Source organism: Amphiura filiformis, chromosome 17 (assembly GCF_039555335.1).
Source record: "Amphiura filiformis chromosome 17, Afil_fr2py, whole genome shotgun sequence".
Classification (NCBI taxonomy): domain Eukaryota; kingdom Metazoa; phylum Echinodermata; class Ophiuroidea; order Amphilepidida; family Amphiuridae; genus Amphiura; species Amphiura filiformis.
In genome coordinates this window covers 34,184,458-34,199,926 of record NC_092644.1, presented here as the reverse complement: position 1 = coordinate 34,199,926, position 15,469 = coordinate 34,184,458, and the positions used below count along the sequence as shown (strand labels likewise).

At 36.0% G+C, this 15,469-nt stretch overlaps 1 protein-coding gene across 1 annotated transcript; it reads left to right on the top strand.

Annotated features, from left to right (window-relative positions):
- Window positions 1–1,748: 1,748 nt before the first annotated feature.
- LOC140138409 (uncharacterized) lies at window positions 1,749–9,207 on the top strand. The gene is made up of 4 exons (XM_072160306.1): window positions 1,749–1,856; window positions 7,228–7,413; window positions 7,962–8,115; window positions 8,770–9,207. Exons 1-4 carry the CDS (start codon window positions 1,772–1,774, stop codon window positions 8,843–8,845), a joined length of 501 nt encoding a protein of 166 aa, XP_072016407.1. The 5' UTR covers window positions 1,749–1,771; the 3' UTR covers window positions 8,846–9,207.
- The last annotated feature ends 6,262 nt before the right edge of the window (window positions 9,208–15,469 follow it).

Sequence of the window (15,469 nt, the reverse complement as noted above, 5' to 3'; positions counted from 1 at the left end):
CATTCAACAGAGTCATAAACATTTTTATGCATGGTTGGTGGACATTATGATGTGATCTATGACCAAAGTATCTTATCAATAATAATGTCTGAGGGGGGAAGTGAGAAACTTTTGCAAAATGAAGGCCCAATTGAAACCATTTGATGGACTATTTTGGTACTATTATTGTGTACAATTGAGTTTGAAAAAGTCGAAAATTGGTGAAATGAATCTATTAAAGCCATTTGTGGACAAGTTCTCACTATTATTAACTGTATAAATTATCGGGTGTCGAAAGCAGAAAAAAGGGCAAAAGCAGGAGAATGTTTGAGGGGTGATATGCCCCCTTCAGAAGTGAGAAACTTTTGCAAACTGAAGGCCCAATTGAAGCCATTTGTTGGACCATTCTGGCACTATTATTGTGTACAATTTTAGTTCGAAAAATCTGAAAATGGGTTTAATGAAGGCCCAAATTGAAGCCATTCGTGAGTAAGTTTTCACTATTATTGTATACATTATTGCTTTTAGTGTTGGGTGCCCAAATCAGAAGCCAAAAGGGGAATTTGTTTATCCATAGGGCTATACACACTGTGTTTTAACACAGGGGAGTTTGAAAATTTTGTAAAATGAAGGACCAATTGATACCATTTCGTGCATCATTTTACACTTTTTTGAAGCATGTTAAGGGTCTAGAATAGAGATTTGATTACTTGTGTTCACCCAAACATGTTACACACAGCACATTATGGGTTAAAAACAAGCGGAGGTACCCCCCATTATTATTATTATTATTATTATTATTATTATTATTATTATTATTATTATTATTATTATTATTATTATTATTATTATTATTATTATTATTTACTACTACTACTACTACTACTACTACTACTACTACTACTCTACTACTACTACTACTGCTGCTGCTGCTGCTGCTGCTGCTGCTGCTGCTGCTGCTGCTGCTGCTGCTGCTACTACTACTACTACTACTACTACTACTGCTACTACTACTGCTACTACTACTGCTACTACTACTACTACTACTACTACTACTACTACTACTACTACTACTACTAGTAATAATAATAATGATAATAATTAAGTCCTAATTACCCTAAACCCTAACCCTAACCCTAGCCCAACTTTGTTATACTTTTTACCCCATAATTTCCCTCATTGTTTAAGCCCTGTCCTCTATCGGGGCTAATTTAAAGTTTTGAAGCTTGTTGGATATCCATATTTCGCGGTAAGTTCTTCTTTGTAGCCATGCGGGGCAAACTAGTTGGATAGCCTATCCACATTTCGCGGTTAGTGATAGTGATTCATTTTAAAAAAAAAAAAAAGTTACTAGTTTAGCCTGTTTTGTCATACGGTAGTAAATTCAATGAACAATGACTTTGCTTAAAGAGCGCTTACAAATTTACATTTATTATTATTATCATTATTATTATTATTATTATTATTATTATTATTATTATTATTATTATTATTATTATTATTATTATTATGGATTTATAGATAAGAGGCTTTGGTCCTAAATCATATCATAATGCCCACCAACCATGCATGAAAATGTTTATGACTCTGTTGAATGGAATATTTTATTAATTAAGTTCATTTATGATATTATAAACAAAACAAGAGCTTGATGGTGCGTTTATATTTCCACGTGATTCGCTACAGGACACATTTCTATTGGTTCCTTTCCGTCTGTACAAATACAATTATTGACCTGGTGTTTTCATCATATTGTATACTCTTCTCAACCAGTCAAGAACAATACTTGTTTATGATGAAGATCACACTATTTGCCGTAATAATTTCGGCTGGAATCTTGACATCTTGCAATGTCAATGCAAAGTACAGGAAACAAGGTAAGAATATGCCTTCTTTCTTTTCATTTTTTAATCCATGTTTTTAATATTTTTTTCATGTCAAGCATATCTTGGCATTAACAGCTGAAAACTAGGAGATGACGTTGACGAAACTTTGGCCTGGCGCAAGTGACCTGGTGAAGGGCGGGTTCGCCATAGATAGCTGGCCGGGGCATTGTTTACAGGAGAGGCAGGTGTATCCAACAATCGGGCTAATTACCCTGATCGTAACAGACTGTAACGATGTAACGAGGTCTTTTATCACGGGTCATCTGTCCCGCCTTTACTAGATGAGCCACGGAGAGAGCGGAATTAAATTTCTTTGAAATGAAATGAATCGGCCTTTGTCGCTAAAATATAAACCCGGGACCTCACGCACCAAAGGCAGTGTACCACACTGCTTCCTACATGATGCAGTCATGTCTACAGTAGAATTCATCTCGACCTTTGCAGGACTTAACCCCATTAAAAGCTATTAAACCAAGATAACACTCATTGAAACAGCTCAACTGATTAAATCGGATTTTCTCTGGTTGTGCACAAGTGACTGTTTTCATGTGCGATATCGCAATAAAGCTGGTATTCATAGCTTCAGTTGGGTAACCGATTATAAAGGAAACGAAAGGAAACAATGTTATGTGTGGCTTTGTTCACGAAATCAGACAATGTCGTGCTTTTTGTAAACCAGCATTCTTGAAAATGAGCAACATAATGATTTTTGACTTAACACGGTTTAGAAATAATTTCTTCATATTTTTGGTGTTATCTGTCGTTTACATGTCCTTCCTAAAACACAAAAGTACGACCCTCTCCAAACACCTAAATTAGCTAAAAATTTAGGACATGTTACAAAACTTTATTTTCTAGAACCTATTTAGAATAATTTAAATGTAGCTTTTACCGGTTTTTTGTGGCATCCTTCAGAAGTGAGCGGTCCGATACCAATATTTTCGGTCAAATCTCCATTCAAATAACACGGGGAGTTGGCTAGCTATGCCTTGCCCTCACTCATATTTTACAAAAGTACGACCATTTCTGAACATCTAACCTAGCTGTAATTTTAGGTCATGTTAGAGAAATATATTTGCTAGAAGTTTTGGAGAATAAATAAAATATTGGCTGGTTATTTTTCACACAGTGATGTTAACTAGGCAAGTGTCCATTCTCCCAACATACATCATTTGTAGGGGTCACGCGTCAATGGTGAGAGCACTGTGTATTGTGTATAGGAAAACGGACAGTAACTGCAGTATGATACTATAAAATTTTAACCGACTATTGAGTCCGTATGTTTTAACATGGTCATAGCCAAGCGATAGTTTATTCTTAAAGGAGCATTTCTTTATCCTAGCATCCTCTTTTGTCAGTAGATATCCACGAAAAGAACATATTGCTAAACTTTCAGTTGAGTCCGCATTGCATTTGAGAGTTATGCATGATTATGTGTACTACACTACTCCATAGGCCACCGTGTTAAAGAAGAGTGTGGAAGAAGTGCCATAAAACAACAGAACTCCTCCACGAAGTAATCTGCAACATTTGGAGAACGGGTGATATTCCGATGAGTTGGCGGGTGGGAGAAACCATTGTTATTTCCAAAGATGAAAATACATCTGAACCTGCCAACTTCAGACCAATCACAATCAAGAATACAAGTGGTAATCTTGGAATGGGACTTTACTTTTTGTTTATATATTACGCTTATACGCACCAGTATTTTAAGGTTAAATACCACTAATTATGTATTACACGTGTTTCAATGGGAAAATGCCTAATTTCGGGTGGAATTTTCTCATATTCAGAACTCTCACAGTTCAATGCCACCAATATCAGGTGAAACTATATGATTTAGATGCCAAATGATCAAAAATTCAACATAGGTTGACCTGAGACTTTTCTTGTTTTAACGCACTGAACCGTAAACACCTTAAAATGACAGTGCGCCCTCGAAGCTGAAAGTTACAATATGATAGGGCGACTATTTACTAAAACCGAAGCCGTGCGTATGAATTTTGGTACTATTACATCAAAAATGTCATATAATGAGAGAAAATGTACCATTTTGAAGCATCAAACTTTAAAAAGTACTTTTTTGGCTGTATAACTTGATCAATTTCAGCGATTTTAATGCAGTCTTTTCGAATGCCATGAAAACAAATAGTTCCTCATCGTATTTCAATGTATCGCCCAGGCCTATTAGTCCAATCTCGGGTAAAATGCCATGAATGTAAACATTGACATTTACAATACATGTTTTAACAAGAAAATTTCTGGAAAACAGCATGACGAGTAAAATATCAATGATTTTCGGACACCCTGTATGATGACTGTTTCGCTGTTTTTCTTCAACCTAGGACTATATCTGGAGATATCTGTAGCCTGTCCTAGCACGATCAGATCAGATTAAGATTGATTTAGGGTTAGTGTTCCGATTTAGGCTTGCTGTTTAGTGTTAGAATTGTTGATTAGGGTCAGGTTCGCATTAGGAATAGGGTTTTGATAGGGGTGGGCTCATGGATAGGGATAGAGATACGGCTAGGTCCGAGGATTAGATATGGGTTTAAAATAGAGTTATAGATCAAGTTAGGGTTCCGGCTTGAGTTAGGATAGAGTGAGGCCACACAGGATGCTGTAGAGGCCCATAGACAACGTGTACACAAAGACTAGGTTTTATTTTACACGTGACTATAGGCCTTACATGCGCCTTTAAGCTTAAGCAAAATGCCTAGCCTAGGCCTATACTGTATTTACACGTATAGGCCTATGTACGTTATATAGGGCAAGGAAATCACCAACAAAATGTGCATGTGGGTCTAATTAACAAAGTGGCATGTCTATATGATCATCAACATTGATTTTTCATCATCATTAAGCTTTCTATATGTATACGCAGGCAAGCAAAGGTTGTTGAATTTAGAAACCCTGAAATCACATAAACCACCCGTAAACCCAATACTAATGCCACAAGCCCCCCCCCCCCCTCAACCCGTTACTACCTCAACGGGTTCTAAAAACATACCTTAGTAGTCGAAGAAGATGCACGTTTTCTTGCCAGGGCAAATACAGTTAAATATTGAGAAATGTAAGCAAAAAATAGCTCGAAAAGTCTCCATGACGAATATCAGATCCATAGAATTCAGTGTTTCTATAGGTTAAATACCACTAATTATGTATTACACGTGTTTCAATGGGAAAATGCCTAATTTCGGGTGGAATTTTCTCATATTCAGAACTCTCACAGTTCAATGCCACCAATATCAGGTGAAACTATATGATTTAGATGCCAAATGATCAAAAATTCAACATAGGTTGACCTGAGACTTTTCTTGTTTTAACGCACTGAACCGTAAACACCTTAAAATGACAGTGCGCCCTCGAAGCTGAAAGTTACAATATGATAGGGCGACTATTTACTAAAAACCGAAGCCGTGCGTATGAATTTTGGTACTATTACATCAAAATGTCATATAATGAGAGAAAATGTACCATTTTGAAGCATCAAACTCTAAAAAGTACTTTTTGGCTGTATAACTTGATCAATTTCAGCGATTTTAATGCAGTCTTTTCGAATGCCATGAAAACAAATAGTTCCTCATCGTATTTCAATGTATCGCCCAGGCCTATTAGTGGTCTTTAACCTTAAACATTTTAACAATAAATGAATATTGTTCTGATCATACAATAATTTGATTGAGCTAAAATGAAATCGATTGCTCATAATGCGAAAACGAAACTGTGATTTGTTACGACCATGCAATTTCGAGCGCATAAGTTGCGAAATTGATCGGGAAAACGTATATTCATTTATTTATTATTCATTACCATCCTCTGGCATGAACCACAGATTAGTTATACACTTTCTTGAATTGAATTGCACTTCTGGAATTAAAATACTACAAAAGCAAATTTCGACAAATTGACAGAAAAGAAGAAAAAACATGTAAGCAAAAAGTAACAGCCGTGACTATGTCACTGCTTTGTAACTGCCCTGCTTTTTACCCACACCTCATTATCATTATCATGTCTAGTGAATTTTAGACTTTTTCCGTGAAAGATGAGAATATTTTTGTAAATTAATCAAGTAAATGTATTTTTGTCATCATTATTATCATATTTCCATTAAAAAAATGAGATTTGATGAAAAGAATTGTGGGGGAGTAATTCATTGGTAGAGCACCAGCGCATTCACCTTCGGAGCCTTATTTCACCCTACAGATGAGCACTCCATTATATGCCTCTTTGAAGGTGTCTTGGGAAGTATTTCTTGAACTGCATATCTCCTTGTCTTGGGTAGGCATCAATCAATTCTTTGAGGTCTCTAGACTTAGGACCAGATTCTGGTGGATTAAACCGGTTTTAAGGGCCCAACCGTCCCGCTTCCCTCAGAGATATCTATATTGCTCTTGTATTTTATTGTTTTAGTAAAAATTAAATCATTTTCGGGAACCATATGCCCAGTAGCGTAGCCAGCGGGGGGCAGGGGGGGCAGACAAAAAAATGAAAGAAAAAGTGCCCCTCTGACAAAAAATGAAAGAGAAAATCAAGAGGGCAAAGGAGCCCCTTTTCTAGCAAAATTCAGGCCGAAAATAGTGTAAAATACAAATTTTTTCCGCGCTACGCGCGCACATTGTAACAATAAAGCCCTTTTTTAGCCGGATAATGGGCGAAAATAGTGTAAAATACCATTTATTTTTCGCGCTACGCGCACATCATCCCAATAAGGCCCTTTTCAGGAAGCTCGAAGACATACAGTCTCTATGTATTGTATGATGCAACTGCAATTTTTTCGTCTGTGCCCCCAAATTGTATTTTGCCCCCCCTGACCAAGAAAGCTGGCTACGCCCCTGCATATGCCCAAATTTCAGCATAGTCATGAACACAGTATTATAGTATAACCATAATAACTGGTAAATTTGCTTGATAATATCACACATAATTACAGCTTACGAGTACATGTTAAAATTCTTAAAATATTTTCGATATTTTGAGATACCTAGTAGTACTCAATGTGTTATTTTAAGCAGGTGCTTTAAGTTTGAGCGTTTCAAAGGTTTGGGCGTTTTGGCACAACGCGTTACATACAGAACGCATAAAAACACGCGTTTTGAATCAACTTTTCTGGGCGAATACCGAAATAATTCGGAGGTACATAGTGGCGGCTTCAAAACTCAAACCGCTGGTTGCCCGCCGGGTTCCGTCCGGTTGGAATGTAGTTCAATGGAAACAATGGAATGTAGTTCAACTGCCATCCCTGCGGTCGAGTTTTGAAGCCGCTTCTTACATTAATTGGCCTCCATGAGCGACACGCAAACATGGCGGAGTCAGTAGGCCTACTCTGTTTGATTCTAACTCATTGGTATGAATATTATAGGTAATCACTGGTTTGAAGACGGAACGCTGCCTAATGACAAGGAAGGTAAAAAGCTGTATGTTGATGAAGGAAGAAGTGAATATGAAGAGCTCTTTAAGCTTCACGATGCTGCAGCGATGGCAGAGAAATACACAGAAGATTGTGTGTATATGCATCAAGACTTAGGGATCCTACGAGGTAGAGAGGGTAAGTTTCAAATGCATGGTGTTGTTTATGTTGCCCAGTACGTACACATCAAAGTCTGATTAAAGAAAGGAGTAAAAATAAGATACCAAAACATGAAAAGTTCATCAGTTTCCTTTTGTACTCTAAAATAACGGGCGAAAGGTTTAAAGTCAATTGAAAATCAACATTACTGTTTGAGTTATGACTTCACTATGCGCTTGAACTGATGTAAATCAACTCAACGAACTATGCAGAAGTTAGCTAGCTAGCAAGCAAGCAAGCAACCAACCAACCAACCAACCAACCAACCAACCAACCAACCAACCAATCAACCAAATAAAACAAGTAAGAAATAATAAACGACCAACATCATACCTCGTACACACCTTCTTTATATATGACCGTGTAACGGGATGTAGATATTCTGCTTATGCTCTTTATTCTCCTCCTCTTCCTCCTCCTCCTCCTCCTCCTCCTCCTCCTCCTCCTCCTCCTCCTCCTCCTCCTCCTCCTCCTCCTCCTCCCCATTATTATAATATTATTACTGGCTATTTTTTGTTACGTATTAGCTGTTCGAGATGCATATGCCGATATCTTTGATTCCGGGAAGCATAGCGTGGAGGTAGAAACGCAAGATGTTGAACTGTTGGAAACTGGTTACATGCAAGCCATTGCTGTCATGCATTATTTTGACGAAGACCACAACAGCATGGGTGCGTCTAGGTAAGTGGTCTGAGCCGGAAATTTTACAAATCAAATTAGAAGAGCGCAGACAACATCACGTGTTTTACAATCCGGACGGCAGAAGGATCTCGCATTTTGATTTGATGACTCATTATATATTTGTGGTGCTAACACAAATCTTCACCCACCCCTACAAATGTTCCTATAACCTTACATATCAGAAGCTAGGCGCCAAACCGCGGACCCACATTATGTTGTTTGCAATACGACCGGCTGCTGGGTGTCCTCGGTTACTCTGCTATTTTGAGTTGGGTGTGCGTTCTCATTTGAAGGTTTGTACAAGTCCCTTCCCACTAATAAGCTTTAAGCTTCCTGACGGGCACGACTTCCATAAGACATGTTTGTATTTAATTGATGAAACCAACAAGCCCTGAGTAGCATAGCATATACCCTACATGTCATACTGCTTTCCTGCATGCAATTATTGTAAGAGCATAGCCCTCTCTATAATGTTTATCGGTGTAGGATGCTTTGGGGATTTTTGTCTAGATTAAATTATACCAGTCAATGCGGGTAAAATAAGTATTCTTGGACAGGACCAAAATTCATATCATAAAATAAGATATTCTTTGGAAGTGGTATTGGAGTTACCGTGGAACTAATATTAAGGTTTTCTTTGATTTTATTTTTCAGAATCTTCGCTATTCTCAAGCCCGTGGAAGATGGATTTGAAACACACCGGAAGGCTGAAATCACTGAATATAACTGAAATACTGCGACAAAGTCGACAACGTTTAATGTTCAGGCTTTTGAGTAATATAATATATCATATTAAACATCTTATAAAACCAGTTATAAAAAGTAGTCAATTTGCTATTTAGATGTTTCTTTCTACGGAGATCACATCATTTTATTATCAAAATACATATGATATAAAACCATTGACCAATAGAGGAATACAATAAGCCCAGGACAGACCGTACAAAAGATCATGCAAGGCGGACAATATAAAAGCATATAAAGCACTGGAAATAATAATATTAAAAGACAACAAAATATTTGGTAATTACCCGGTAAATCAAGAAATTAAACTCACCACTTTCGCTTTAGCCAACTTTTGACATCATAAACTCGTCGTAGTTAGGCATATATAATTTAATTATAATAATATTAAATGTCGGGTTATTTAAAGGTCATGAAAACGTTTTGTATGAAAAACACAAAAACAAGAGTTTTAAAATGTTGTCAAAATGTTATTGTAGAATGTATTTTGCAAACATATTTAGCAAATATTTTGTCAACACTTAAATAACATTTTGTTAGAATATTTGCAGTGAATTGCCAATTTATATACATATATAAAGGTTTTCTGGCAACGTTTTTTGTTGGGTTAGTAAAGTGGATATCTTGCGCAGGTGCAGGTACCAGTAGGAAGGAATCTCCCACTACAGGGCTAAGACAGCTACAGGGTTCATCAAAATGATTGGTACTCACCCGTGTTGTTGTCTAATGAAACGACTGCTTCTTCCAAACTCAATATTAGATCCTCTTGAAAATGACAACCGTTTATAGTTTTATGACCTTTCCTTGCATAAATTTACATATTAGGTAGATGATATGCTGCATTTTAATCTTGTCCATGTTCACTGGATATTGATGGGTATCAATCATTTTGATATACCCTGTATGGTACTGACAGAAACATTGCCTCTTTCAAATGATTGATATTGTAGTTGAGGAGTTTAGCTTATAAGACATGCTCCATGGGCAGTCCCTCATTTCAAATATTGAGTTTTAGTTTAGGTTTTGGTCACGTGGTTTCCTATTATCCTACCTGACATGATTATCGATATCTTTGTTTCTATCATTTGTTAAAAACTTAAAGGAGATTATTATATTGTTATATTATTATTATTATAGTGTGAAGGAGATACCTTGATTCGAAGCTATCTGATCTAAGTATACAAAAGAAATGTTTAAATTTCGCAGTGCAATATTCACGAGCAGATAAGTCGAACAAGTCAATCTACATTTGAAAGCGTGGGTCCGATTTCCAAATCAGCCCTAGCTTATTTCTCTGTGAACAAATATAGGAATACTTCAACCCAGATTATAAAAGAATAGGCACATCTATTTGACCCAGCAAGAAAACCTCATTTGAACCCATCTCGCTCAGTCAGTATTGCCGATACCTTACAAGCAACGAAAGAAGCAAAAAGGCATGGCGAATCAACAATTGACATTCCAATCCAAACCAATACGTCAGCTACGTTTAGTTTGGCGGATGATTGGGGTCATTTTTGGTTAGATGTGGGCTCCTTTCCCTTGTTCTTTTCCTTTGTCCCCCTGATTTTCTCTTCCATTTGTTGTCAGAGGGAGCACTTTAAAAAAAATTTGCCAGGGGAAATATGCCCCAAGGATAAACGATGTATTGTTGGTCGAAGCAGCCTAAAAATTGATTTTCATTCTCTAAATCAATATATTATTGAACAACAACACCTTGATGCTTTGCAAAAGCTCATTCTACTAATCATATACTTTGAATACTTGATTTGTTATTGTTAATGAGCTATTATATGTACGTTTTACAAAAGTGTTGTTGTTTTAGCCCTCTTTACAACATTACTCAAGAATCACAGGACCTACCAAAGTATATCTGTGATATTTGAATTCTTCTACACACTTGCTGAGAGATGATCACTGCAATTTTGTTATCAAAGATCACTACAACTCGCAAGATGCTGTTAACTACCAAATCGCAACAGTTTAAAATAGTTGCTAAACTTAAGGGCTGGGGTATGAACGTTTGGACAGTATTTATTGTGGGACATTAGAGCACATCAGACATATCAATTGCATTCTGAATACGAAGAATGTCATTCTGATATCAAATAATTTTGATTTTTGAAATTCGCAATTTAATACGCATTTTATGGCAAATCATTAAAAATTGATATTTTTGATATTTAACAGTACTTGAAGTAAACTTTATAAATCTGATGATTTATTCTTAAAGTGTATGTAGGTGGGATGAAAAGCCGACGATCAATTGAAAATTTTGACCTTCCGTATTGAAGATATGGATTTTTTTCCCAAAACACCAAAAAAAGTTAGGTCTTTTTGGGAAAAAAATCCATATATTCAATATGAAAGGTCAAAATTTTCAATTGACTGTCGGCTTTTCCCTGCTACATACACTTTAAGAATATGTCATTAGATTTATATAATTTACTTCGAGGACTGTTATATATCAAAAATTTGAAAAATATCAAATTTTTACAATTTGTCATAAAATTTGTATTATATTGTGATTTTCAAAAATGAAAATTATTTGATATCAGAAAGACATGCTTCGTATTCAGAATGCAATTCGATACGTCTGAGGTGCTCTCATGTCCCACAAAAATACTGTCGAAACGCAATAAACGCTCATTCTAGATCCCTTAAGAGACTATTTCTTCGCAGTTTAGCTGCTAAGCCCCCAAATTTAGTACAATCGTGCACTTTGTGATAAAAGCATGGGAGTTTCCACACATGAAATACATGGTCTATAGTTTGTTTTAAGATGTGGAAGCATTTTGGATTTGACCGTTAGTGACCGTTAGAAGTCGCGAAAGGTCACACATGGGTTAAAATTTGAAAATGCTCTAATATTGTCCAACCTCATCTTTTGGGTAAATTTTTGTTGTACAGGTGTAAAAATTTCAACTTGTTCCGATTTTGCCAAAATTGGTGGCATTGTTTATTGCTGCACTAGTTATTGCTATGAACAAACAAAATAGCTATAGTGATGTTATTTGCAGCTGATCATTTGCTAAACGGAATCAAATTGGCTCATTGCCTACTGAAGTGGCTCACGTACACTGAGATAAACAAATTCAGTCTGTACCCCTGACCAGGTTCTAGAGATGCGCCCAGTTTGGGCTGATGCTTTGGCCAAAATGCTTATGGTGTGAACTATTTCTTAGTCCTTTCTTTCTCTTTCTGTTTATGGTTTACACCAAAGCACGAGATGCTTTTATTTTCTGCTTGCAGCAATTATTTGATACGCTAGCCACACTGTGTAACATGAATGGTACCTTGATATAATTTGGTTCACCTCAAGTTTGGTAGTGACGTCAATGCTTTTTCGCGGTTGCACCGCAAGCGTGACCATAAACCGCTCTCGTACGAGTGCGTGTACACTCCGCGCGTTTAACTTTACGCGCGCGATTCGATACTGTGGCGAGAGAAATACGCACGTACGTCACTACCGAACTTGAGGTGAACCAAATCATAGAAACAGTATGGATTGTGCTAATGTCATTAAACTGTTCTAATCCACCTTGCTCAAATTTGAAGCCGGTTAAAGTATTTTATTGTAATTTTAGTGACTTATTTATATATACTAGAGAAAAAGTAAATAAAAAAGGGAGAAAATATCAATGTTAGATGGGTTGTTATATTAATCTCACTGTATGTCTTTGATTCTACACTGTAAATTACCCGTATCAGCGTCGTTGTTCTTACACAAAATGTTAACACTCAGCTAGCGCATCATAAAACTAAGCCACAGAAGAAAACAGATTTTAAGGCACTGATGCAAGTTAGTGGAAGTCTTGCCGTCCCGGGTGTCGACTATGCAGAGACTTGTTTTTGTGACTGCATGAAGACGATGTCTACTTGGTAATTTGCTGACAGGGTCTTTTACACGTAAGCGGGAAAATCAATTCAGTGCCTTATGTAAATGGTCTTAATAACATTACCAGTAAGGCTAATTTCCACTTTAGTCTAATAATCATATTATAGTCTAATGTCGATTTAGTCTAATACCGTTTGGTCTAACTATTCAAAATGGGGAAAATTAGAATCCACAACCTATATTTTAGCCCAGTTTAAGTTCGTTAAGGTCACTAACTTATATATGTAGTAGGTACTACCGCCTAGACGGGAGTGACTCGTAAGAATAGTCACTGGAAAGTCGGTCATACGAATCTTAGACTATGCCATAGTTGATATTTGGTCCTTTTTTTTAAATTTATTTTTCACTAAATTATCAGCCTGTTGAAGAGAAGGATTAATAACTGACGAGTTTCTTTTTGTGCCATATTGTGTATATGCGCTTTTATATTCCGTAAACAATAATTGTGATAAATAGCCGGCTTTCTGGCAGGACAGCTCATATCGTACCATAGTGGTATAGCGTCTCGATTATGAATCCATATCGTCAGCTTGCTACGCTAATTGCCTTAGTCATTGTTTGTAATTTTGAGAACAAAGAACAAATTGTTGCTGGTTTGAACCCCGATCGATGCTTGGTATAATTTTAAATCTAACATATTTCGTTTGTCTTTGTTAAGTAAGAGGAAATAATAGTAAGCAAAGAGATTGCGAAATTTACGTGAAACGTGATACGGGAAAGCCAACCGCTTGCTACATTAGTCGAAAATCAGTTAGTATGCCCTCTAGAGGGTGAAATTCATTGTGGTCAATCGGATCAAAGTATCCAAATAGAAGTCCAACATGCAATAAAATCCATTTTTGATCGTTCGTGCAACGTCATTTTTCGCCATTTCTATTTCGTAGCGTTAAACAGCTGTCAAAGTGTTTTGCTTATGGATACTATTCAGCAATGTTTTTAAAACATGATAATGCATGTGGTTTTGGTTTTAGTTCAAAACATTTTGATAACATATCAATGTCAGATTATATAAAAATCATGAAAAAAAATAATACAACATTTAAACCAAAATTCGAAATGCTATAGTAAAATATCAAACATTTTGTGTATATTATGTTAGAATGTTTTGCAGCAAGTTTTGAATAAAATGTTTTTTTAATGTTATTAAAACTTATATACTGCCATTAACCCTCACATACCCTTTAACCCGACATTTAACGCTTTCTGTAGTATATTTGTGTTAGCTGGGCATATTAAATTATCTATTTTCATTTTGCTTTAAAAAGTAAACAGGGTACTATTTATATGATAATGGGGTTTGTTTCTTGTTGTTCGAATAATATACACCATGGCGACTTCCAAGGCATCCAACACCAAACTCTGTTTAGGTTATTTAGACAAATAGCATACACGTGTGAACAATAGGCATACTCATTTTCCAATAGCCCACAAAAAAAACAAATATCGCTAATTTGGACTGAATGCTTAGAGCAATAGATACAGCCAGTCAGGGGCGTAGCTAGCTTTCTTGGTCAGAGGGGGCAAAATTAAATTTCAGGTGCACAGCTGAAAAAAATTGCAGTTGCAACATGTTTTTGAGCTTGCAAAAAGGCTTTATTGGGATGATGTTTGAATTTGACACTATTTTTGCCCATGATCGAGATGAAAATGGCTAAAATTTTGTAATTGCACTATTTTGGCCCATGAACGGGGTTAATTTTGATGGAAAAGGGTCCTTGCCCTTTTTCTTTTCCTTTGCCCTTTTGTCAGAAACCCAGCAAACACAAAAACCTTTTAAAAACGTTTTAAATAAGTTATATTTTGGCTTTTGGTTTAGGTAAAAACGTTTTAATAACATTAAAATGTCGGGTTATATAAAGGTCATGATAACGTTTTGTATGAAAACACACTACAACAATATTTTGAAATGTTAAAAAAAATGTTATTGTAAACTATTTTTGCAAAAATGTTTGCCAAATATTGTGTCAATACTTAAATAACATTATGTTGAAATATTTGAACCCAACAAACAAAGAAATGTTCTTAAAATGTTTTTTCAAAACCTTTTAATAACATTTAAATGTCGGGTTATAGAAAGGTCATGAAAGGTCATTAAAACGTTATTGAAAATATTTTGGGCAAACATTTTTCTCAAAATATTTTTTCAACCCCAAAATAACATTCTGTTCAGAAAGTTTTGTGTCAAGTTTACAAGAATGTTTTTGGAATGTTATTAAAACGTTTTTATATCATTTATATAACCCGACATTTAAACGTTTTCTGTAAAACTTTTTTTTTTGCTGAGCAGTAGATTATCGAAAAAATGTTTTTAAGGTTATGAAAACGTTTTATACTCTTAATATACCCTTTATATAACCCGACATTTAAACGTTTTCTGACAACCTTTTATAACCTTTTGCGAATGATGTCGAAAACGTTTTGTGTTTGCTGGGAAGGCACTTTTTTCTTTCATTTTTGTCAGGGGGCAGTCTGCCCCCTCACTGCCCCCCCCTCCCCCCGCTGGCTACGCTACTGCAGCCAGTCGTATTTACACATCAATACCGAGAAAAGTGGGTTCGATGAGAGAAGATGAGAATAGATTCTCTGATTCAATACATCCAAGGTGAAGCAATGGGTGCTTCCTATATCTTTCGATAGTTTATCTAACAAAACATTATTATAATACTCAATTCTAGACCTGAATAATACCAACAGCTATCACACAAATAAACT